A 27,659-nucleotide genomic window follows, 5' to 3' on the forward strand; every position below is an offset into this window, starting at 1 on the left:
AATGCACGAGTTCAACCTTACAAACGGTGTTAACTTTGTGAATTGAAGCGTAATTAACTAATTTCTTAATGTTAGGAATAAGCATTTAAGTTGCAGCAAATTTAGCGAACATGGGAATAAAATGCAAGTGATATCTTTGGATGATTTCTTAAAGATGTTAGTATAACAAAATAAATTCAGTACGCATCTACAATTATTTCAGTATTTGGTGATTTAACTTTAGAATATTTTAGCGGAGAGGTGGAAAGTATTTAAGTAGACACATTTAAAACAGCAACTTGGTTGAAGTAGGGATTTAGTGAATTTGTTTGCTATTCTTTTTAACATTTCTTTTTTACAAAGCATTATGTGAATAATAGAAAACTAAAGAATGTTCGAAACACTTATTGGATACTTCCTACATTTCCTTTCTCGTAACTTATCTTTTTCAACAATTTTTTTAGAATCGACGAAGAGGTATAATTAAGCGCTGTCAAGGTGGAATTGGAATGCAGTCAACAGAATTACAAAAGAAAGAAGTTGATATTCTGAGACCCGTGTGGATAATTGGTATTGGTATATTTTCCATCTTGGTATGTTTCTTAATTTTTGTTTGTTTGTTTGATACATGTCAAAATGACGCAAAGAATATGACTTTACTAAAGAATAAAAATCGCGACCTCATCATTTACAAACAGTGTTGTTAAGCAGGAACGTTTTTTGTGTATTTTGTTCTCCATCGCCGAGTTTAGAAAAGTAGTCCGTAAGTAAATCTGTCTGGTCGGTCGCCCGCATAGCGCCATTCCGCCAGACAATAGTCGCTAGAGTGCAAACCGATATCTGATTTAACCACTGTTTCCCTATAAAACACTGCAATGGAGGACAAACCTCTCTCCCAGAAGTACTTGTTGAGGTCAAATTAGGTAGTGAATGTGCAGTATTTTATTACATAATGCTGCATACCTACTTCTATTAGATTAAGAAAGTAGATTCTCTCTATTAAGGGCACCCAACGGTCTGACCAAAAGTGGCCTTAGTAGTGGTCTGGTCTTAATAGAGAATTTGAGATTTCACGTGTTACTGACCGGTCAACAACCATTGTACTATGAGGTCATAATGTTGTTTCTAGATATAACCATGTAGTGTCATACTTAAATCCCTCATTTATATGTTTGACTTGGATGTGGAGTTTGATCTTAATCCATGTTTTGGGTTAATTATGTACATGTAGTGTCATAGACTCATAATTTTCTATATTCAATAAAGTCAGTTAGGCCTACAAACCAAAATAAAGAACAAAAATCCCCTGCATAACTGACACAATTATCATATCATTCAATACAATTAATTTCTTCTTTAAGATCAAAAAGGTTAAAATGATACTTACATGAGGATAACTGCTGCTAATTGCTCAACATTTAAAGTTTTCACAACAAAATTGACAAAATAATTTCAGCATTTCATCATGGATCTGTAAACGCTTGAATTTGAATTTGCTCTTACATTTGTTAAACAAGCGTACAGGCAATACCGATTAAGTGTACCTGATTGAAATACACATGTATTGATCGATGAACCTTGTTGTAAATTGCCCGAGGCAGGGGATCATTTATCCCGTGTTAAATAAACAAGGTCAATGTGTTAAATAAATAAGGATGTCTGGGTCCATCTTTTTATCTGCCTGTAGTTATGGTCAGTTAGACATAGAGAAAAAGCAATTTGTTCCACAAAAAGTGGCCACAATTCCGCATTAGCGACGTGCCCGCTGTACTTGTTAATATCTATAATGAATAAAGAACAAATTTATTTTGTACTTTGAAAAAGTGGCCGCAATTTTCGGCGTGCCCGTTGTTTTGGCGTGCCCGTTAGGTGGAAATCTACCGTAATACCTATATTTGACGAATTTTTAGAATAGACAGTAAACAAATGACATATATTTTTGCCATCACACATAAAAAACTAGATTATAGATTTAGTCATGATATTTTTCCGATCATCAGTAATTATTATATGCACATCCATGGCTCAATGGGGAGCGTTAAGTGAGTTTTATTGCCCTGATGTAATCTGAATTATATGAGCGAAAATTACCAGACATTTTTAATAGATTTTGACTTGCTGTCGTTGTCAACAGGCCTTATTATTTGAAAATAAGTGTGAATAATATATGAGCTGTCATCCAACTGATACACGTATTTATTGAATAAAGTAGTCTGATTTGTTTGCCAGACATTAAAGGGTTTTCAGTCTTTAAAGAAGGAATGGCATAAATGTTTTTCTTTTTTTTTCATGTAATAGAATTATTTCTTTTATCTCAGAAGAAAAATCAATTTGTTGAATTTTTTAAATGATTTACAAAATGTAGCTCCTTAATTTGATAGATGTGAAGAAAATATTAGGTTGTTTAAGACAGACTTCATTCGAACCTATGAAGGATGCTGCTTTTGAAATTTGAAACCTTGAAAACCTGTTTTAAATTGATGTCTCTAATTTCCAAAGATGCAGTGATTTACAGTCCTTACAGCTTCGAGAACAAACCGTAAATGCACCTAAATCATTATCAGAGTTCTTAGAACTGGTTTATTAAAGACAGATATACCTAGTCATGTAAAAAGGTCATTTTTTATACCTGCATTCAAAAGAGATAAATTTGTGGACCCATAAAGGGCTCTGACATACGTATTAAAGAAAACTGAGAAGTTTCGTTGTGAATCAGACGTGTTCTTTTTTGAAAATATTTTGGCAGTCAACAAACCTCATAAGCCATTTTCATCCAATACAATATCTAGATGGATAACTAGTACTATACAATACTGTTATAAAAAGTCCAATCAGTCAATGGGTTGTGTAACTGGACATTCTAACCATTCGTGGGAAATGTTTAAAGAAGCATCCTTTCAGCAAATTATGGAGTCAGCGGACTGGTCAAGAGAGACCACATTTGTAAAACACTGTTTGAAACAAGTTAATGTTAATTATCTCTCCCGGTGGTTTGCTCGGATTTGGAGCAGTGCTTTATTTAAACCAGTAGACTTGGGGATTGCAGTCATGTGTATAGGGGATATTACAGTAATAGTTGTATATTAAAACAGTGGGAAGACCATGGTATTTTATTATTGGATGTTCATATAAACAATACAATATAATTGAAAATTAACTAAGGTAAAAACTTACATTTATTTGTCGTTTTATTAGTATTCATATATATGATTCGAATGTTTTTAGGGTTGGAAACAGATTTCCCTCCTCTCATGGCATGGCATTGCTTTGGAATCTAGAAAATCCTTACGATAATGTCAGATAGGTTATTAATGAATTTGTATCCAAATTAGAATTTTATGAGTAAATAATACCTACCTGACATGCGTTTACCCACCCATCCTCCCCATTAGTATCTCGTTTCCAGCAACTTGTTTACGCCTACAAGGACACTGAAGCGTTGTGCTTCTAAAGGAAGTTTTCGTGACCGTGAAGGTCACTTTGTTTTACTTCCGGTTATAGAACGGGTTAAATGCTGTGCCGAACAGAATATATTTCTTACAGTAATGTCAGGTAGGTATTATTTGCTCATACAATTCTAATTTGAATAAAGATGTTCATTTTTTTCACAATTCTTTTGTGAAAGGGGTTTCGACACAAAATGTGAACTACTTGTAAGAATAAGATGCAGTTTATAAAAAAATGTCTTGCTTTAAATGTTCAGAGTTTCAGTTACATAAAAAAGTAAAAGCTGTAACAAAAAAGCTTGGTTTGAAAAAGTAAATGAAACACAATTGAAAACTAGCCTTCATGTAAAATTTCACAGGGAACAAATTTTGTAAAACAGGCACGTTGCAGTGTTTTAGTGCGTGTAACAATTGCTTGTTACTTAAAACAATAGACTTTTAACGTTTCGGAAAAACAGACCAAAAACTAACAACAATAACAAAGTAACAAATCAGATACATTAAAATTGTTGCGGAACCGTAAAATCCAAATGTAATACGCAAGGATTATCCAAATCCTGTCCTGGAGATATTAAATCAAATTATGATAATTCCAAATCTCAGACGGATAGTTTATCCAAAGAATATAAATTCTCTCTTTAAAGATAAATGTTTAAATCCACAATATAAATGTATATCCATTAAATATTTAATGTCCAATCTCGGACTGGTAATATTTTGGCATTAAGATATACAGGAAAGTTTTCAATCAGATCTTACTTTAGGTCTAACCAGCCTGACTACTTATCTTCCTATTAGACATTTGCGATTTAAAACGAAGCGGACTGTGAACTCCGATTGATTTTTTACGGGGAAAATTTCAACATTTTATTAAGTGTAGTAGGAAAAATGCGTAATTGGTGATATGCCTGGCTTATTACGCCACCACTATCGTTAGGGGATGTATATTTGGCTTCGTCTGTTCGTCCGTCTGTCTGTCAAAAGAAAATTTGCAATATACATATCGGTAAAAGTATTGAACGACCGTCAAGAAATTGTGTGGGAATGATATTATTTAAAATTAAGGGTGCGCACACAAGATTTTAGCACATTTTAGCATAAAGAGAGCTATTGTTGTAGCGCCGTGATCGTTGTTCTTCTTAGTCAGTCGTCATTCGTCGCTCACATTTTCACTGATAACACTCTAGAAGTTCCAGTCCCACCGTAATGAGACTTAGAATGTTGAAAATTTAGACAATATGTGACTAGGTCATATCATAAAACACATCGTTAACGCTCTAGATTCCATTTTTTTCTACTGGATCTAAGACCTGCTCAGAATGTTTATCTTAAAAACATCTACATCGATTTTGAAACTAGATTATCTGCGATCAAAAATTAATGTCATAAGGTGAAGTTATAGAAAAACATCGTTAACACACTAGAAGCCATGATTTATTTTCGTTCTTCATAAAACCTGGTTAGAATATTTGACTTTATAAAATCTGGAAATAGTATGGAATTGGATTATCTATGATTCAAGGGGTAAAACTCTGCTTTGTAGTGGTCTATAAGTTTCATGAAGATCCATCAATGGAGGACTATGTGTGCATTTTAAAATAATTAAAGGGCAGTAACTCTGGTTAGTAAAGAGATCCTGACAAAATTGCATGTGCACTACTGCCGAAAAGGCTCATGAAGATCCATCAAAAGGTTACTTTGATACCGTCAAAAATCCCTATTTTTCCCCAATTCAAGGGGAAAATATCTGTTTTTACAGGGTAAAAGAGGGCAGTACTACATGTGAGTCAAGATCATATGCTAATAAATAATTATGTGAGATTTGTTTATTCTAGCATAAAAAACTTATAATTATATTAAGCATTTTCATTTTTTTACCAAATGTAGGGGAAAAAAAACTCTGCTTTTACCAGGTAAAAGTATAATACTATGTGTGAGCAAAGGTCATATGCTAGTTGAAGGTTGTATGAGGCTTGGTGATTCTAGCTGAAATACTTTTTGAACCATAAACATTTTCATTTTCCCCCAAAACAAATCAAGCGGAAGATATCTACATTTGCTGTTTCAAGGCGGGTAATATTACGCGTGAGCAAAGGTCATATGCTAATTAGTAATTATGTGAGGTTTGGTTATTCCAGCTGAGATACTTGTTTTCTTCTTTTTTTTTCAAACAAATCAATGGGAAATGTCTGTTTTTACAGGGTCAAGGGGATCCTATGAATGAGCAAAGCTTTAAGGTTGTGCGCTTATTCATAAATGTTTGAGGTTTATGTCCCTTCAGCTTCGGCAGAGTATGATAAGACAGACCTTATCATTATGGGCATGTATTAGCGTCTGCACATAATGTTATTCAAATGAGACACGCCCCCCAACCCCGTCTTAAAATATCGATCGTCCTAAGTGTCCACAGTCCACTTCGTCTTAATTCACAAATGTCTATTTAAAGCATGCAGTAATTTTTGAATGGAATATAGCACTTGCCAAATTTACGCATTATTGCAGTTTGCGATTAAAATTATTTGATATACAGTTGGAGTGCGTACAGCTCGTTTAAATGGGTCAGCCGTGTTGATGTACTTACGGATATGTATTGCATTTTGTCATTGGAATATTTCTATAAAATACTTCTTCCCCTTCCGTTTGGATCCGTCCATGCTTACAAACACGTTTGTTTATTTTATGGACTGTATCCATATATCTTAATTATTCGGCCATGACATTGAGCGCGCGACATTATGTACTAACGATAGCATAGTCATTAGATTCTGCATAATATTCTTCAGTTATATCTACCTAATTTCACCCAAAATAACACCACCTTTTTCCGTCCATTATTTGCTCAGATATGAACAAGGCATATTAATACGTCTACTTTTTGTGTTTTGATTTGTAAACGTACTAGATGTAACAATACGTTTTTGAGCGTTAGTCTTTGGGACACCTCTAATTCTATAAATATGAGTCGGCATTTAGGTAGTAACCAGTGTCCAAGGGGATTTCCGTGGCCCAGTGGTTGAGGTCGTTGAAACAGAACCACTTGCCCTTTACCGATGTTGGTTCGAGCCTCTCTAGGGCATTGCATGGATTCTTCATGTGAGGAAGTCAACCATGCAGCGGGCTTACGGAAGGTCGGTGGTTCTACCCCGTAGCCAGCCCGTGATGAAATAATGCATGGAAAGGCACCTGGGGTCTTTTCCTACCATCAAAAGCAGACCATTCGCCATAGGAGCTATTGTGTCGGTGTGGCGGCTGTCTACCGGGCATGTGTTGCATAATTGGAATAGTTTTGAGTTTGAGTGTGACTATTGTTGATTTGATTTAGGATAATGACCATGCTGTATGTAAAAGCTGGTTCTTTCGGATGTTACTAGCTTTGTCTACATTCTTAAATTCTGAAATCGATTCATTAAAGATTTACGGCAAGTGACATGTTCTACATGTTTGTTCTTCCGAATTTACGATGTAGAAATATTTAAAAATGAATTTTAAGTGCTTAATTGGATTAATTAAAGAGTTATTACAAAAAGAAACAAACTTTGACACGGCCAGTGAAACCCGACAGCAGCCGACTTAACTTGACAGTTATTACCTTGATAAGGCTACAAAAATGTTATTATGGAAGAAACACTACGCTAATACCAGATATTCATCTATCATGATCCGATCAGTAATACATACACGTCCCTGGCAAAGCATTTCAAAAACAAAATTTATGTATTAACAGCACGTGAATTGCCATGTTTGTACACGATTTTTCTCCCGTAAATACATGGGCGGATCAAGTGAAAAAAATGTTTTTAGGTAAGAATGTTGTGTAAAACACATATGCAATTTTACAACGTAAACAATAAAATGAAAATATGGAAGTAAAAACATTGCGTTTCAGAATATCCGTATGAATACAAGTATGAGTCATAAACTATATGATTAGGTTGCTTTAGACACACGCTTATATTTTTCGAATATTAGAATATTGTATATATGTTTCAGTTGTTCAAAAACAGAAGACTTATATTGAAGCACATTATGCATTTCTTGCAAAAACTTGGGATAGCGACTGACCAATCAGCGGTAAGTTTAAATGACACTTTATGATGAATTGTGTGGTTGTATAATGTACACATACATTTTAAAGCATTTTAAACAAAAGGTTATCAATGACATACATATGTTATTTTATATAAGAAATATGTACATTGTCTTTTTTACAATAACACAAGTGAGACATTCTTTTCTACATTTATACGCTTAAGTTTTCTGACGTCTTTTAAAAACATGAATTATATATTTTCAGTTTTAATAGTCATATTTTTATATTTCTCTGTCTTCGAATCATATGTTGTTGAAATTGTAACACCTGACGTATTCAGATGTTTCTTATCATGAAAACAACGTCATAGTAATTACTCTGTTCTTGTTCGTATCCAGTCATAACACAGACTAGATTGTGTTACCTATATACATATGCACATATAATGTGCAGATCTATCTTCAAGGTTTAGGGCAGTGATATGTAGGTGTAAAGATCTGACACAAGACGCTATTTTGTCGGGCGAACAGTATCCATCAACATATTACGAAAGTCAATGTCATGCGCAGTAAAAAGCCAAATTTCAATATCGTTAGCTGACCTGTGCACAAGGTACTCAAAATGAGCGGTTGAATCTGCACTGTCCTTCTCGTCCTTGCATCTTACAAAATGTTTTACTAAACCACATTCAACTAGAATCTAGACGCGTAGACAATTTCAACTGAAGTCTCAAGAATGTTTCTTTGGCAAATCCCTTTCAAAGTTGTTATAACAATTGCATTCAATGTAGATCTCTGGTAGCCATTGCAACTGAAAGGAACATCCTCATTAACCGTCCTGTCAGAAACCATTACAAATAGATTCCTGCATTACTGAATGTGCCTTAAACAATTGTGTGTATTAACTAAGAAGATGTCCCTTGGCTTTCAGTGACGTGGATAGTTTTCTTTATATCGCTATTGTAAAAATAAAGTTTGTAAGATATTCTTATCTGAGAATGATGGTCAGATTTCAAACAAAAAAGAAATAGAATATTCATTGTGTGACCATCTGCTAGCATTATTCAAGCCTTGATGATTGAAAACTGTGGATGTCGCGGTTTGGTTAGTTTTTCTTTTTCATGTTTGTGTTTCATATGTTTGCATTTAGAGTTTAGTGGAATAAGAAGACACTTAGCATAAATGTTTCGTGGATGGGTCTCATAAAAAATTAATCAAATCGTTTTGCTAGGCTGTAGCTAGGGACCAGTTAATCTGAAAATAAAACAATATCCAAACGATATCTGCTTTTACACCACTAGTAAGATTTTATTTATTTTTTTAGCTCGTCTATTCGAAGAATAAGTAGAGCTATCCTACTCACCACGGCGTCGGCGTCACACATTTGTAAAGTTATTCGTACCAGTTCACATTTTGACAAAGTCTTTTGAGATAAAGCTTTGAAACTTTCAACACTTGTTTACCATCACCATGTCCAGTTATAGGCAAGAGCACATAACTCCATCAAGGACTTTTGCTGAATTATGGCCCCTTTTGACTTAGAAATCATTGGTAAGTTTTTCGTACCAGTTCATATTTTTACAAAGTCGTTTGAGATAAAGCTTTGAAACTTTCATCACTTGTTTACCTTCACCATGTCCAGTTATAGGCAAGAGGACATAACTTAATCAAGGATTTTGGCTGAATTATGGCCCCTTTCGACTTAGAAATCTTGGTTAAATTTTTCATACCAGTCCACATTTTGACAAAGTCTTTTGAGATAAAGCTTTGAAACTTTTAACACTTGTTTTCCATCACCATGTCCAGGTAAAGGCAAGAGTACACAACTCCATCAAGAATTTTGTCTGAATTATGGCCTCTTTTGACTTAAAAATCTTGGTTAAGTTTTTCGTACCAGTTCATATTTTGTGTAAAATGTGTTTGACATATGGCTTTGGAACTTTTATCACTTGTTCAGTATTATAGTCTCTATGTCTAGGCAAGAGTACATAACTCTGTCATCTATTTTGGCTGAATTAGGTCCTTTTTGGTCTTGGAATTTGGTTTTGTTTTCGTACAAGTCCATGTTTTGTCAAAATTATTTGACATATGACTTTTAAACTTTGAACACTTGTTTATCATCATGATTTCCATCTGTAGCCAAGAGTATATAATTCTGACAACTATTTTGAATTATGGCCCTTTTTGGACTTGGAAATCAGTTAAATTTTTCATACCTTTTCATATTTTGTTTAAACTGTTTGACTTTGAAACTTTAAAACTTTGAACACTTCATAAAATTCATGGTCACACATTGCCATTAAGTGCAAGACTTATCGAAATCACCAAATAAAGGAACATGGTTTGTCTAATCTATTTTTGTGTGTTTGTTGGGTGCGGGAAGGGGGTAGGGGTTGACGCTTTACTACATTTGTTAACGTCTTGGTATTTTTGTCATTGCAATGACTCGACTGAATATTTAGTAATACTCAGGTTGTTCACAGTATTTTCAAATCTGGTCCAAAATGCTATCGGTGTTTCTTTAAAATTCTCTTCAGTGAAATAAAATATTTCAGAAGATCCTTTGGGAGCATAGATTGGAACTAAGCAGAATAATGCCAGACTAGGTTTGAATAATCTGTTCGTCAGAGGAAATCTGTTCAACAAATGTACACCTCTCACGGAGAAAACATATTTCTATCAATATAAAAACACAGATTTGTTTCCATTTAGGGTTACATCGTCCTGTGAAATAACCGTAAACGTCAGGTGGTCAGGAAGATTCAGATAATATTGTTCTAAATTTATTATCACATTTTAATTTTATTAAACTTTGAGGGAATCTAGAATTAAGGCTATGTGGTAAAGTAAATATCTATAGTCAAAACTGGTACACGCTGCGATGATTATGCTGTGCAAGCGGCATTTTAGCCATGATTCCATAACCGTTATGACAAAAGTTTGTATACTTGGTGTCTGAACAATCTTTAAGTTTTCTTTTAACCTAAAACCCAGTCTTTCCTTTCTCCTCACTATTCTATTAGATATTGTAGAAGATGACAATAGTTTCATATACTAATTAAAGTTACATAATGCCTTCTAGGTTCTGGACGTGTTCTGGTATGACACCGAAAACTTCGACATAAATGTCAATTTTCATAAAGAAGTCCAAAAAAAATTGAAAAGCCATATGTACAACTTTATCAAAGTGACTGGCACTGAAGAGAGAATAGAAGGGAAATGCATCAATGAATGTAGTAGTATTCCAATTATTGCAGTATGCCGAAGATCGACATACCGTTTGAAAAGCATTATTGATGCGTGCCTGCAGGGATTAGAAGGTATGGCAAATGATTAGATACACTTATTATTAAATGATAGTAGATATTAGAGATACTGAGTTGCAGTCTTCATTTATGGAATGCATGAAATATAGGTATATAAATCACCAGAGTTTTAAATAATTGATTTAACTACCTGAAAAAATATTACAAGTATTGCTTTAATAGAATAGCAATTCACCTTTTAGATTAAACTGAATAAGTCGAAAATTCATGAAGGTAGTATTAGATGAACAGTTTCAAATTGTTCGAAGATAGTGACCTAATTTGTCCATATTACAAATAATACGTCCACAGGTCCATCTTGTTGTTTCTTTGGTAAGACAAAAATATATTTGCGCTGTCTATAAACAAACAGCAAAAATGCATATATATATAACTAAATAATGGTAGCTGGGATAATAATTGCTTGAGTTACAGCTTAAGTTGAATCTATTCATAACCTCCTTTTTGTCTATTTAAGGGGAGTCGCGAGGTGTGTGTGTGGGGTGGGCGGGGGGTGTGGTGGGGGGAGTAGTGGTGATGCAATTGGAAGGGTTCGGGCCGTTAGGGGATCCGATTGAACATAGGTAGCCTCACAATTATCTAATCGTAAGTCGCTATCTCTGCAAGGGTCTGAGTTCGAATCCACGCAGTTTTATTTCAAATTTACAATTGTTGATCATTTACAACTGAAATTGTGTTCTACTGTACTGATTTTTCGGCACAAAAATGTCGCAATTCAAATCCAAAAATAGATTTATTTTCACTGATATAAAAAAGGTGATTTCTGGCTTATTACATTAGTTAGGATTGACATACTGTCACCAAAGTTGCTGTGTAGAAAGCTAATTTGAAGAACTGACTTTGGATTGTATTTGAGTTTCCTGTTACTGAAAATAGAAAACTGACTTCCACAAGGTACACATGTAGACAGTGAAAATGGTGTGAAAATATCTCTTGTCGAACAGTGTCTGTCTTCAGTGTATTTTGGGGTCATTCGGGTCAAGTGCAATGTCACCGTTTCTAGAAATAGAAAAAAATGGTTTCCACACAGAAACCTTATTTTGAGATAACTTTATTCATCTGCATACATATAACATTCTTATTTGTCGCAGTGGGCTAAAGATTTGGTCGTTTCACCTTTTGAAATTTTGGACACATGGACTGCGGTTCAAACAGCACATATTGGCATAATGCCAAAATTTGAAAACTAGACTTTCGTGGAATCTCCACGTTTTCTTGTTTTGCTTCGAAGGAGGTTCTATGTTAAGTTTTTCGCCATATACACAGGCAGATGTTCTTAAGAAATTATCAGCACTTTTTCTAAATCGTATTACTGTAATTCTGAATTTGTGATTAAATTCAAAAGTAATCGAAAGACTTCTGCATCAAGGTATTCACAATTCGACCTTTTATGAAGATGTGGTTTTCAAACTTCGTAATTCTCCTGCACAGTAATTTAAACGTTTTATTACAAAAAAACCATGACCGTATTGTTCTGAGGCACACTGCATGTTTAGTGTTCAGTCCTTTTACGGTTGATCGATACGCTTTCCTCTTTGATTGTGCGGTGACGGGACAGGCGGTGTACTACATGGTGGCCATTTCGTAAATTACCGTCACGGGCCGACTGGTTTGATATTTAGTTCAAATACAATGCACACCCTCACATAACTTATTTAACGACCAGGCATATTCTTCAACAGAATATGCCCTCGTGATATGTGTTTCTATCAATTTAGTCTTTATCTAGAACGGGTTAACTTATTTCAGCTATAGATTACAAGAACTGTTTATACACCTTTTAGCTTATTGCGACTCCAGAATTCTTGCTTGTTCAATATGTTCCAGTTTCATGGTTTTTATCGTTTAGATCACGGGCTTGGAACTGTCTTTCAAAGACTTGAGTGTATTCCATCCTTTTATTATTAAAATGTGTGCATTAATTAATACGAGTTAGTATTTATATTCTCTCTCCCTTTCAGTATTCGCAATAAATTTGATTGTTTTCTAATAAGGTATATTTGGTTGGTGTGAATCCAGAATCGTGATTTGTTGGCTGCAGCTCAATAACAGACCAGAAATAAAATCAGATCTGTAAAATGATCCTTTTCGACAGAAATTCGACACGGACAATTTAAGTTAACCCAGAACTTAGTTGTCTTGCATAGGTGGCTTTACCTAGTTACAAACTCGTGATCTTCTTTCCTCATATACGCTGAAAAATCTCATGTAATATTATCAACAGTTTCTGCAAACGCTTGCATTGAACTTTTTAAACTGAGAACATGAACAAGCGATTCGTGTGTTAAAGGCGTTGTCAATTGCAAAGCTTTTATGCATAATTTGCTAGTTGCTATGAACTTACCCATATGCATGTTGTCACTTGCAAACGCATAAGGTTTACGAATACTTAGGTCTATTGCACATTCAGACAATAGAATAACTTAAATAAGCAGACGATTAATTTGTTTTTGATATACAGGCTAACTGAAATATCACAATTAAATTGATTATTCGCTTCTGGTTTGTTTATTCAGTTTATTTTTTCAGAATTACTTGAACATTTTATTTTTATACTTTTTTGTTAGATTTAACGTCACAACGCCACAATTATAGGTCATATGGCGACGTTCCAGCTTTTGATAGTTGAGAAAGACACCCTAGCAATCGTGCATGTCATCACGGGCGAACACCTAGTTAGGATCAACATTGGTGCTGGGCTGGTGGATGATCCCTGATCGATTTATTAATTATTGATTTGCTTAGTTGTATATATTTTAAATTTAATTCCATTTATATTTACAGAGAAAGACTATGTTCGCACACTTTTGATTTTTTTGCACCCAAAAGGATCTGAAGATTTACTGATGGTTTCAACGAAACAGAAAGTAGAACTTTCCCATGAATACTCGGGATTAAAGATTGTTGACATCATTTTTGGAAAAGGAATATTCTATGGCTACAATATCAAATCATGCCATGGGCATGACTTTTGGAAGGAGATGAAAGAGTTTCTCGGACATTGGAGCGGGAAAAAAGAAAGTGCTTAAAATTACTTTTACAATCAATGTTTATACATACCGGTAACGTTACAGAGTGCGGCCAATTTTCATTTGTTATAAAGACGATTTTAGCAACAATTGAAAAACGGCTCACTGTAGTATATTTTTGTAACCTTTGTCGATAAACATATACCTAGCACCTTAAATTTTAAGGAAGCTGTGTTTGAAATCTGTAAATGTTTGAATATATTAAACATAAAGTAAAAGAAGATCACGTCTCTGTGAAGTTAGCAGAATAGCAGAATAACCTCAACAAAATAGCAGCATAACCTGTTTTTCATATTACCTCGCATCTGTATCTGTTGCGTAAGTTATAAGAATAGCTGAATAACACCAGCAGAATAGCAGAAAAGGTTCAGCAGAAAAGCAGACTAAATCCAGCAGAATAGCAGAATAACTCTAGCAGAAATGCAGAATAGCAGAACAACTCCAGCAGAATATCAGATTTACTCCTGCAGAATAGCAGAATAATTCCATCGGAATAGCAGAATAACAGAATAACTCCAGCAGAAAAGCGGAATAACTCCAGCAGAATAACAGAATAACTCCAGCAGAATAGCAGAACAAGTCCAGCAGAATAGCAAATAACAACCTAGCTCCAGCAGAATAGCAAAATTACTCCAGCAGAGAAGCAGAATACCTCCAGCAGAAAACCAGAATAACACCAGCAGAATAGCAGAATAGTAGAATAACTCCAATAACAGCATAGTGCAAAATAACTCCAGAAGAATATCAGAATTACTCTAGCAGGAAAGCAGAATAGCAAAAGCAGAATAACTAAAGCAGAAGAACTCCAGCAGAATAGCAAAATTACTCTAGCAGAATAGTAGTTAAACTCCAGCAAAATAGCAGAATGGCAGAATAACTACAGCAGACTAGCAGAATTGCTCCAGCAGAATAGCAGAATAACTCCAGTAGAATAGCAGAATAACTAGAGAAGAATAGCAGAATAACTTTAGCAGAATAGCAGAATTATTATTATATTCTTATCATACTAGATCTATACAGCTCTCTTTTCATTTTTGACACGGTCACAGGCGCAGGCACATGGGCGCGAAATTTATTCTCTACTTGTACACAGAGCGATCTGACCTGAGGGACAGAGTGAGAACCCCCAGAACAAGTAGACAGAAATATTTTTTCTTTTCTTTTCATAGCAGAATATCTCCGGCAGAATAGTAGAATAACACCAGCAGAATCGCAGAATAGCCGAACAACTTCAACAAAATAGCAGAATAGCAGAACAACTCCAGGAGAATAGTAGAAAATCATTAAAAAAGAAAAACATGCTATTATTTTTATTTTATCTGGCTTGTGTAAGACAATTGAAATTAGCCTAAGACTACTTTTGCGGTAAATATGTTACCATTATAAGTTGTTAGAACACATTTTAATCTGTTCAAATAACAACTTTATACATCATACATCTCGCATAATCTTGCTCATAGTTAATATCAGCCTAAGATTTTCTTTTGCAACACACAAGTTACCATTATTGCTTTATTGACTGTTACTAAACCATTTAAGTATGTTGAAGGAACGCCTTCAGTACAAAAGCAGAATAACTTCAGCAGAATATCAGAACAACTCAAATAAAATAGCATAACGTCTGTTTCATTGGTATACCTTTCACCCAAACAGAATGGATTATTTTCCACCTCGGCCGCTGATGGCAAAACTTGTTTTTACCTTACAGCGACGGGTGCCGGCCCGTAGAATGTACCGATATGGATGTTCAAAAGAGAAAAATGTTTAAAAACTTTTGAAAAGCATTTTGTTGTCAAAAAAGCATTTCAATAACTGGTATATAAAACTATGAGCATTTATATTTTGATATAGTTTCCGGGTAAAACATATAATAATCCTATAAAAAATTCTTAAAATGTTTATTTGAAAATGACCTGTAAGTTCCAATAATGGGGACAAAAAAATGGCCTTACCGAAAAAGCATCATGGACTATATATATCTAAAATTAGATAATTATATACTAAAATTTGAAAACTCTTAGAAAAGAAAATATCTTTGTGGCGGTGATATATATATATATGAAGGAGAACGTTGTATTCATCATACAGTATTGTCATAAAACGCCATTCAAATCACAAAACTTTTAAGGACTCTCTAAGTAGTGAACTTCTGTTGTTATTGTTTTTTTAAAAAATAAATTCCTGTTGCAAAAATAGTCTTAGGCGGTATTGTTAATTGTCATGCAGATGGCAGATGCGAGTTTAAATTAAAATCATTAAGCCTTTTTGTCTTTTTTTTATATTGTTCTGCTATTCTGCTGGATTTATTCTGCTATTCTGTTATTCTGCTATTCTGCTGGAGTTATTCTGTTTTTTTTTTGCTGTTCTATTCTGCTGGAGGTGTTCTGCTATTTTGCTATTCTATTCTGCTGGAGGTATTCTGCTATTCTTGCTAAAGTCAGTTATGCGAGGTAATATGCGAGACGTATAATGTATAAAATCGGTCTTAAGATTGTTCTTTTAACTGTCAAAAATAGTTTTCTAACAAGTTATTATGGTAACATCTTTACAGCAAAAATAGTCTTAGGCTAATTTTAATTAGCATACAAATGCGAAGTAACATGAAAAAAGTTATTTTGCTATTCTGCTGGAGTTATTTTGCTATGCGGCTGGACTTTTTCCGTTATTCTGTTTTTCTGCTGGAGTTATCCTTCTATTTTGCTATTTTGCTGGAGTTATTCCGCTATTCTGCTGGACATATACTACTATTTTGCAATTCTGCTGGAGTTATTCTGCTATTCTTGCTAATGTTAATTGTGCGAGGTAATATGCGAGACAAAAATAGTTTTCTAACAAATTATAATGGTAACATGTTTGCAGTAAAAATAGTCTAAGGCTAATTTTAATTGTCAGTCATACAGAATCGAGGTAAAATCAAAAAAAAAAAAAAAAAAAAAAAAAAAAAAAAAAAAAAAAAAGATTAGTCTGCCTGAGTTATTCTGCTATTCTGCTAGAGATATTCTGTTATTCTGCTGTTCTGCCGGACTTATTCTGCTATTCTGCTTGAGTTATTCTGCTGTTCTACTGGAGTTATTTTGCTATTCTGCTAGAGTTATTCTGCTATTCTGCTGGAGTTGTTCTGCTATTCTGCTTTTCTGTTGGAGTTATTCTGCTGTTTTGCTGAAGTTATTCTGCTGGAATTATTCTGCTATTCCGCTGGAGTTATTCTGCTATTCTGCTAACTTCACAGAGAAGATCAGTGTCTATTAATCTACTTTGGTCTTATTCGATGTCTGGTCTATAGCTACAACTAATTGAAATAAAATGTTATCTATCTATATAATTCAAACATGAATGATCGATTAACTGCTTAAACTATATTTGGGAAATGTAAGAATTTTAAGGAAATTTAGAAAATATGAAGATTTAGTAGGACTTGTAAGTTGCCGATAGCATTTTTCACAGTATTCGAATCCATAGTTACAGGTGGCGTATAACAATGTCTCCGTCCTTCCATACTATTCAACATATTTACATCTTGGCTCACCCGAGCATGGACAAAATCAGATTTGTAAAAAAAACATGACCGCATGGGTTTTTTGTCACTTTTGATATACATGTATGCATATAGTGAAACGTAAAAATGGTATTGTCAGAAACTACATGCCTATTTTGAAATACTCCAAATAAATGTTTCTTGAGTGAACCTTTACAAAGATTATTCAGATTATTCCGATTGGTCTAGAGTACGGCCGACAACCTGAAACTCAGTAATTTTTCCTAAACCGCTTGATCTAATTCGGTATAAATTCAAACAGATGTTGGATAAATTAAGTTTAAATTATTCTGTTTTTCAAAACAATATGTCCGATAGTGGACGTTGCTACTTTTCCCTATAATTATATAAACTGGTAAAATATATTAGTGTCAGTAAAATAAGTGACCCTATTTTTAAATAAGTTCATGCAAATGGTTTATAGGCGACCCTCTATCGCTATTGTTATATTTCGATTCGGTAAAAGCATGGCTAGCAGACTTCATAATATCTAAACTGCTAGTCCAAAATGTGTTAATCAAGTATCTTAAACCTCTAATTCAACAGCAGATAAAAACTTGAATCTTCACACAATGAGAGAGGACATTGAGATGATGTGCAATGTACAAGAAACATACATTTGTCTTGCTTAGTTTTAGAATTATTTACCCTTATAAAATGTCATGTCTGGAGCAGTACTCTCTAAATGTGCCAAAAGGAATTTAATCAAACTGCATACGAAAAAAGGAGACACAAAGATAAACTGTAATGTACATGTATTATCAATCTATCTTCCTAACTTGTTAAATTATCTACCTTTATTAAATTTACACATTGTACTTTTCTCTGCAGAATAATTCCAAAATTATCGAGAATTGTTTTTTGAATCTCTGTTAAATGGCAAAGAACACAAGTTAAAAGAAAATGCAGTGTACAAGAACCATTACGTTCTTTGTTTGCTATCAAAGATGTTTCTGAATTATCTCCATTTATAATTTTTGACCGAGACATAACTTAAAGAACTGAAAGGATACTTTTATTCAGACTGTATACAAAGAGAAAGTGTCATATCCATAAACCATAACCCTACCATGTCTCGTGTTTACAATTATACTTATTTATCCTTTTACTATGTTTAAAGATTGTTCAAGGGATTTGTTGAAACATCAAAAAAAAAAAAAAAAAAAAAAAAGATACAGGGGATAGAGTAAAATTGCATTATTCAAGAACTATAAATCTACCTTGCCCGATTTTGGATTGTTGATGTGCTAAAATGGGAAATAAAACAGGCGATCTTTAAAAATAGGTAGTCTCTGTTCAAAGGTGGATTTGTTAAAAAGTCTTAAAATCTATTTCCCAAGGTAATGTTAATTTAGCAAGCAGATTAATCAAAATGTCACCGGGTAACACTTTTATTTTTTACTGTAGATATTGGGTGTCATTGCTTGGTACATCTTTTTGTTATGCTGTTAATTTTCCCTAGATTCTCAGATAAAGTAAAGTTGTGTTAAATAATCTTAAGCATAATTCGACGCCTCATTGCTATACAGGCGTAAGTTTTTTGCAACTTCCTAGCAATAAGAAAAAACGAACTGAAGTCACATTTTGAAATGAATTGTGAATATCCTTCGCAAGTCTTGTAAAAATAATTTATTCTCTGGTTATATTTCCTCTATGTATGTTATTGGTTTCATTTTAAATTGCTATTTTTATGTTACGACGTTATAAAATTGGTAGCAGTAATGCGGGTTTACTAATTTAAAAAGTCTTATGTACCAGTCCTTGGTGATTTTGAAAACATCTTGCTTATAGAGGGCATAACTACCACTTGCGCCATTATCATGATTATATTTACTACAACTTCTACTACTACTACTACTACTACGCATGCTCCTGCTCCTGCTCCTACTATAATTGCTCTTGTTCCTACTACTACTTCTACCCATACTCCTATGACTGTTCTTACTCTGTCTCCTGCTCCTGCTCCTGCTACTACTACTGCTACTGCTCATATTCATACTCCTGCTCCTGCTACTGCTCCTTCTCTTCCTCCTTTTCCTGCTCCTGCTACTGCTCCTAATCCTACTCCTGTTACTGTTACTGCTACTCCTGCTTCTGCTACTGCTCATATTCCTACTCTTGCTACTGCTACTACTTCTTCTCCTGCTCCTGCTACTACTACTGCTCCTTCTCCTCCTCCTACTTCTGCTCCTGCTCATATTCCTACTCCTGCTCCAGCTACTGCTCTTTCTCTTCCCCATTCTACTGCTTGTGCTCTTACTCCTACTCCTACTACTGTTCCTTCTTCTGCTCCTGCTCCTATTTCTACTCCTGCTTCTGCTACTGCTACTACCCCATGCTCCCGCTACTTATCGTAGTCTTACTACTACTCCTGCTCCTGCTACTGCTCGTAATCTTACTTCTTCTCCTGAAACTGCTCCTTCTCATCCTCGTTCCTACTTCTGCTCCTGCTACTGCTCCTATTACTACTCCTTCTACTGCTCGTACTCTTACGCCTGCTCCTGCTACTGCTCTTCTCCTGCACCTGCTACTGCTCCTATTCCTACTCCTCTCTATTCTATTTTACTACTCCTGCTTCTGCTTCTGCTCGTAGTCTTACTACTACTTCTACTCCTGCCACTGCTCGTAGACTTACTACTACTCCTTCTCCTGCTACTGCTCGTAGTCTTACTACTAATCCGGCTCCTGCTACTGCTCTTAGTCGTACTACTTCTCCTGCTCCTGCTACTGCTCGTTATCTTACTACTACTCCTGCTCTGCTACTGCTCCTCCTGCTCTTGCTTCTGCTATTGCTTATGTACCTGGTCCTGCTACTGCTCCTCCTGCTCTTGCTTCTGCTACTGCTTATGTACCTGGTCCTGCTACTGCTCCTCCTGCTCTTGCTTCTGCTACTGCTTATGTACCTGGTCCTGCTACTGCTCCTCCTGCTCTTGCTTCTGCTACTGCTTATGTACCTGGTCCTGCTACTGCTCCTCCTGCTCTTGCTTCTGCTACTGCTTATGTACCTGGTCCTGTTACTGCTACTCCTGCAACTGCTTCTATTCCTTTTCTGCTCCTGCTTCTGCTACAGCTTCTGCTCATGTTACTGCTACTGCTACTGCTCCTGCTCCTAATCCTTACTTCTACTACTACTACTACTACTGCTGCTGCTGCTTCTGCTGCTACTGCTACTACTGCTTCTGTTCCCACTCCTGATCCAGCTACTGCTCCTTCTCCTGCTCTTGCTCCTGCTACTGCTACTGCACCTACTTCTGCACCTGGTCCTGTTACTGCTCCTTCCTTTTCTGCTCCTGCTTCTGCTACTGCTACTGCTACTGCTCTTACTTATGCTCATGCTACTGCTACTGCTCCTAATCCTTACTTCTACTACTACTACTACTACTACTACTACTACTACTGCTGCTGCTGCTGCTGCTGCTACTGCTACTACTACTACTGCTACTTCTACTATAATCTGAAATGGAAATATATTGTTTGTTTTTTATTGGATTTATCGTCACACCGGACACGATTATAATTTCTATGATTATTATAGGACATATGGCAACCTTCCATCTTTGATGTTGGAGGAAGACCCGGGTGTCCCTTCGTCCATAATTTCATCACGGGCGGGCACATAGGTAGAACCACTGTAAGCCAACTTGAAGGCTTCCTCACATAAAGAATTCAACACCCCGAGTGACGCTTGAACCCACATCGGTAAGGGGCAAGTGACTTGAAGTCAGCGACCTTAACCACTAGGCCACGGAGGCCCCTCAGACACAGAAATGACCAAACTGACAGATAATCTATTTACTTCTAAATAGCTCATAAAGGCAATCAAAGCAAAGGTTTAATTTGAAAGAGGCCACTCTATAGAAACGATAAGGCCAAAATAGAGGCTCTTCCTATAGCATTGAAAATTACAGCTCAGAATATTGATTCTTGATATAAAGGAAGGTAATGAATTATTATCAAGCAGTCTATAGAGAGAAATGAAATGGCTATTCACTTCTGAAGAACTCAATAAGCAAACAAAGCAAAAATTGAATTGGAAAGAGGTGACTCTATAGAAGTCATTTGGCCAAAATAGAGCCTCTTACTACAGCGCTGAAAATGAAAACATTAATATAACATTAATATAAAGGAAGTTAACCGTAATGAATTACAATCAAGATACAAATAAACATAAATGGTATTGGCCAAATTCACATATACAGCTATTCACTTCCAAATAGCTCCAAACAGCTAACAAAGCAAGGGCTTAATTTGAAAAAAAGTGACTCTATACAAGTGGTTAGGCCAAACTCCAGGCTCTTTCTACAGCAATGAAATTGACACCGCAGAATATTATTTCATGATATGAAAGAAGGCAATGAATTAGAATCATGCAATCTGTAAAGAGAAATGTAATTGACGAAATCTCCATATAAAGCTATTCACTTTTGAAGAACTCACATATGCAAACAAACAAGCAATGCGTGAATTTGAAAGAGGTGACTCTAGGGAAGTGATGAGGCCAAAATGGAGGCTCTTCCAACAGCACTGAAAATGATACTTCAGAAAATTAATTCTTGTTATAAAAGAAGGAAATGGATTACCATCCTGCAACCTTTAAACATAAATGAAAATGACCAAACTTCCGTATTTAGCTATTCACGTAAGAAGAGCTCATATAAGAAAACAAGAAAGAGGTGACTCTATAGAAAATCGAGGCTCTTCCTACGGCACTGAAAACGATACCTCAGAATATTAATTCTTGATATAAAAGGAAGGCAAAGAATAAGTATCACGCAATCCAAAAAGAGAAACTTCCATCTATAGCTATTCACTAAAGCGCTCCAAAGCAAAGGGTGAATCTTAAAGGGGTGAACCTCTGGAAGAGATTAGTCCAACCTAGAGGCTCTTCCTACAACACTGAAAATGAACTCAGAATATTAATTCTTGATATCAAAGAAGGATATGAATAACTATCATGAAACATATAAACAGAAATGAAAATGACCATAATTCTATATTCATTTCAAAAACGCTCACATAAGGGTGAATTTGAAAAAGGTGACTCTATAGAATTTATTAGGCAAAACTGAGGCTCTTCCTCAGACCCTTTAACCATTCGTTTGAATTAAAAGGTCGTAAGTGACACAGACGCCCTACATGTACACTTACTTGTCTTAAGACTGTCAAAATTTAAGAGGTTATATCTACCACTTACGCTTTTCTGTATATTTCTTGACATACAACTTTCAACATTTTTAAAACGGCGTAATTGTCACATAGGTCTTTCTTAAACTAGACGACATAGTAGATACGCAATTTTATGTTATAAAAAAACCCGTCACACTTACGCCCTTGAAACAAACTGGGGTGATGACGTCATTATTAATGCTAAGATACTAAAAAGATGGGCAGTAACATAATTTATCGGCATACAGTGTTTTGCAAAAAAGGCGTAAGTACCACTTTCGCCCTTGTAGCACTGGAGCATCGAATTGTATATACTGGCTAGCCAAAAATCAATTATAGGCAGGAAGGAATACTGCCGTTGTAAAAGTCTAAGTCTATAACAGTCAAGCTCCATTGGTAGAATAGACAGCAGGAAGTTATTTTATTATGTACATTTCAATATATACACCACGTCATTTTGGCTGAAAATAAGGTCAAAAAATTTATGTATAGTAGTTTTGATTCTTAAATATGGGCAGTTAAAATTGAAATCAAGCTTATTTTAAGTTATGTTCAAAACTTACCATATTTGATATATCAGTTATATATATAATCAAATCTGTATGAAGCAGACAGTGTTTTGAGCGACCACCCTGGCTACTGAAGGTTGATGGCTGACTTAGTAACGTTGAAATAAGAGCAAAAATTCAATTTGGGAATGTTGATGCCTTGCTGGTTAACGCAACTGGTTGCTTAATACTGGTACAATGTAATTGCAAAGGCAAAATCAACTGTACCTTAAACGATAACACTTAGTTACAAGAGTTAGGTTATTGCTAATTATTAAGTTGCTACTTTAAATATAAGCTAAAATTATAAAAGCATTTAATAGACTTTTTGCCACGAATTACTTGATGGATGTCCGCCAAACTTGGTCTGTAGTATTTTAGCACAATTCTCGCACTTCAGTGAACTTGATTTATGGCATCCTTTCATAAGCCTCTTTCAAGTTATGTCCGACGACCGACAGAGATTAAAGTAGAAAAGCCTTTAAGCAAATTCTCCTCTTGATATATCTTTACCATTATTGGTCTGTAGCACTCTTCTATTTGTTCGAAGTCAAAACTAAAATACAAAACGACTGACAGCTTTTTCTTGCACACTGGACTGATGTTTCCGGAGACTTTACCCATGCCTACAAAACCAATCTGGCGCCCCCATGTCAGATGAATCTCGTGCTGTTAATTACAACAAACGATTTTTGCATTTATTACATATTATTCATGTAAAAAGATCAGGTCCCTTCAAGTTGATAGTTTCTCTCCGTTCCTTAGTATATTTCTCAATTCAAAAAACGTTATTTTACGCTATAAACGATAAAACTAAATAGGAACTTTGTTATTGTGCGTCACTAAAACGTCATGTCGTCACTTCTGCTTACTGACGTTAATTCCCAGCGCTGTGTGTGCATACTCTGCTATAAGAAAAAGTACTACAAAGAAAGTATTTCTATTCGCTTTATTTATACTATTATTTTAAAATACGGTATGCAAGAAAAATAATCTGTCAGAATAATAAGCTGATATGTATACGATATGCAAGAAAATATATCAGTCGTGTGTTTATCAGGCAAGCCTCGTAACCGCCCAATGCGCAGGTGCCCTCGAGACGGATATTTCTATCCGATTCGTAAACACATGACAGATATAATTATTCCGATGGACCGTTTGATGTATCTTCACAAACTTAGTTCGAATGATACTTATATTGGTCCCACTCACGTTTATTCACATAATTGTCCTGGTCAGAAGATAAAAGGAAAATCCTTTAAGCGACTTCTTTTCATGAACAGTTGGAAAATTTATAATATAATAAAAGTAATAATCAAAGTAACATACACTCAAGGACTTTAAAAACGCCAGATCTATATATTTGTGAAGTTTCGTAATGTTTATATTATTGAAATTTACGTATAAACACAGCATTAAGGTGATAATTTTGCTGTGATTAACGAAGCGTGATTACTGTTTCAGAAACTTACATTCGGATATATTTTATTGAGATGTATAGAGATTTGATTGTGTAATCGTCGGAAAAGAATAATTATCAAATACGCGTTTCAGTCGTTACCATGTAAATCATAAATACTCGTAAATTAGCCTTTTTCAGATAATAAAAGGTACCGTTGATTGTTATGTTGCAAAACTCCAAAGTTTGTGACGTTGACGTAATTTCAAACGTTTACATTTTGGTTACAAAAGTGGAAACCTAGAGCCGCAGCCTGTCCAATATATTTCCATACCGAAACAACTACTTTCATTTTTGAAAAAACTAGTAGTTTGATAAAGCATCTTTATCAAATATTTTGCATAAGTTTCGGATCTACAACATTTCCCTGGTCCATCCTCATCTGGAATCCACACTACACAATTCTCTTAAATATAACAGATATGATCCAGCGCAGGGCAAATCGTTCCATCACCTCGGTACCTTGGTCAAAGTAGTGTGTCCAATGTGCTCAGCGAAAATAGAACGTCGTCGTTAAAAAGAAGTTAGAAGACAAAAGTGTCTGAACTTACCGTAAACCAGCAAAAACCATGCCATGGTCTTCACACAATACCATATTATTGCCGTACTCTACATCTACAGACATCTACATGCACAGCTTTTTCCGAAATATATCCAATACAAAACAACCTACCTACGTCTCTTGCTGAGGCTCACTGTTTTACATACTTAAAGAGTGAGCTTTGCAACCTGATGTTCTTACTCTATGTTCCATTTGTTGCAATAAAACTACTATTTTCACTGGATTCGCCCATGTATTAACGGGAGAAAAATCATGTACTCTGGTAATATCATATTTGTAATAACGAGAACTTTAATCAAGTGACCTAAAAATCAATAGGTGTCATCTAAATGGATCTTGGCATGAACATATATCTAATATTGTAAAGTCGGCATCAAAAATACTAGGATCTATAAGAGCGCTGAAATTTAAACTTAGAAGGCACACCTGAAATAAAATATATATAGCTTATTTGAGACCAGTTCTAGAATATGCCTCTGTTGTTTGGGATAACTGTGCGAATTATGAAAAAAGATCAATTAGAAAAGATCCAATTTGAAGCAGCGCGTATTGTTACTGGACTAACGCGTTCAGTAACAATAGAAAGACTTCTTAACGAAATTGGTTGGGTTTCTCTTTCTGACCGTAGAAAAATACAAAAATTAGTTTTAGTATACAAAGGAGAAAATGATGATCTTCCAACATATTTACTAGATTTATTTCCATCGACCGTGAATGACTTAAACCAGTACAATTTAAGAAACAACTGTCATGTTTTCATGGTCCAAACGACAATGGTTCTAGTATAATAGATATGTAATAGTGTTACGTAATAGTTTATGCTTTGGTCTCGGCACCAATGCAATAGCGGCTACAGGTTCTCAGCATAATCTCGGATTGACGGACACGTTATTATACTGACTTTAGAGTGGCAGTATCTAACCGACCGATACACTGTTGTGTCTTGCTATGTATGTGGTCAGAGGTAGAACATATTACAATTGATTGGTTTAATATTAAGACATAAACAGGTTCTCAAACGAATGAAATACACTAATCAATAAAATAGAGTATAGTAAAATTCTAACCAATGACAAAAGACGTATTATATTAACATTTGGTAGAGCTTCCAAAATGGTGACGTCCATACTGAAAATGACCGAAATTCAATTACACATGAAAGTGTTAAAACTTCTGTCCTATTACACATACACTTGTTTGTTTATTTCTTAGTATGTTACCCACGTGTAATTTAAATATAGATATTATGTTTTGTGTTTGACACTTATTTTGGTTTTGTCAGTTTTGAAAGTTTTTTTCACATACCCTTAATGATAATTTTATGTTAAAAGCAAATGCAAACAGCAGTCCAAATAGATGTAACGCATATTTTAAGCGCTATATTTGATACTGCAAATGAAATTTTACAGCTGGAGCCAGAAAGGCAGTCTATTCTACTGTATTCATCATATTCAAACCTTTGATTATCGATTATCGGAAAGTGAATTAAGCAAAAACATAACATATTTTAGATGCCTCCGCCACAGTTAAAACAAAAGCATTACAAGCCTTTAAATGACCATGGGGAAATAAAACCTTGAAATCTGTAAAACACTTGTACAGTGGTAAAACAAGAAGATAATAAAAACCGAAATTAGCATGCTAACTTTATTAACAAGGATGGTTTGAAAATACATTCCACAATCATGATCATAATAAAGTCAATTGACACAGTAATATAAGACAAGGAAGCAAGAAAAAGAATCAGGTGTCATGACTCTACAATTAAGAAAAATATAAGATTTTTACACGAAATATCTATGAATAAACAATTAATTGTGATACATTCATAGACATTTATTTTTTTATTTCCTTTCTTAGTTCACAGGTATGGATATATTACATGTAGCGTCTGCGTTCTCCATAGTATAACATTGTTTGTACATGTAGAAACATTGTACATTTTTTTTGTGTATTTATCAAAGAATACTAAAAAGTAATATATTACGCATTTGGTTACGCAATCCTTTTGATAAAATCCTCAAATATAACTCGTTTCGTAAGCTACCACCAGTGTCCACCAGTGTTTTGTGCTAGTGCCAATAGATAAGACACTGAGAAATTTAAATTCATCAATGGATAAATCTTTCACATATCATTTAAATTATGCCTGATCATACAGAAATAGGTTCAGTTAACACTGTATTTGCAAAAATATACAGTTTGCTTCAAATATCCACGTGCAGTTTTAAAAAGAGTCATGCAATAGAAACAATGTTTTGCCAAGTCGAAATGGTTCATGTAAGCGATGTTAAAAGAAAATATAATCCATGAAAATGTTATAGCATGAAATATGTTTTCTGTTTATCTGTATTCATCATTTAATAAATACTATCAGTTAATAGTTGGAAACACTTAAGGTGGTTCGCGGGGTTCCTACGAAAATTTCGAAGTATGAGATATAAGACTGATATTAGGTCTGTATGTACTAACATCTCCTGTCTTTCATTTGGAGAAAAAAGAAAATCGTTCAGAGTCCACATTTCCTTTGAAGAGCGCCACCTGGCGGCATATGTATTTTTCAAGGGAAATCGCCGTTTT

At 34.8% G+C, this 27,659-nt stretch overlaps 2 protein-coding genes across 3 annotated transcripts; one reads left to right on the plus strand and one right to left on the minus strand.

Moving 5' to 3' along the window:
* Positions 1 to 7: 7 nt before the first annotated feature.
* On the plus strand, positions 8 to 17,494 carry LOC128552296 (uncharacterized). Of its 2 annotated transcripts, none has more exons than XM_053533329.1 (5): positions 8 to 156; positions 444 to 572; positions 7,416 to 7,496; positions 10,537 to 10,774; positions 13,565 to 17,494. In XM_053533329.1, exons 2-5 carry the CDS (start codon positions 489 to 491, stop codon positions 13,807 to 13,809), a joined length of 648 nt encoding a protein of 215 aa, XP_053389304.1. In that variant the 5' UTR covers positions 8 to 156; positions 444 to 488; the 3' UTR covers positions 13,810 to 17,494. The 2 variants fall into 2 exon arrangements, with proteins under 2 accessions (XP_053389304.1, XP_053389305.1); XM_053533330.1 differs by having other exon boundaries at positions 11 to 179.
* A 1,538-nt stretch (positions 17,495 to 19,032) lies between these two features.
* On the minus strand, positions 19,033 to 19,584 carry LOC128552300 (serine/arginine-rich splicing factor 4-like). The gene has a single exon (XM_053533334.1). It carries the CDS (start codon positions 19,582 to 19,584, stop codon positions 19,033 to 19,035), a length of 552 nt encoding a protein of 183 aa, XP_053389309.1.
* Positions 19,585 to 27,659: the final 8,075 nt, after the last annotated feature.

The sequence above is a fragment of the Mercenaria mercenaria genome, unplaced genomic scaffold (genome assembly GCF_021730395.1).
Source record: "Mercenaria mercenaria strain notata unplaced genomic scaffold, MADL_Memer_1 contig_2249, whole genome shotgun sequence".
In the NCBI taxonomy this organism is placed as follows: domain Eukaryota; kingdom Metazoa; phylum Mollusca; class Bivalvia; order Venerida; family Veneridae; genus Mercenaria; species Mercenaria mercenaria.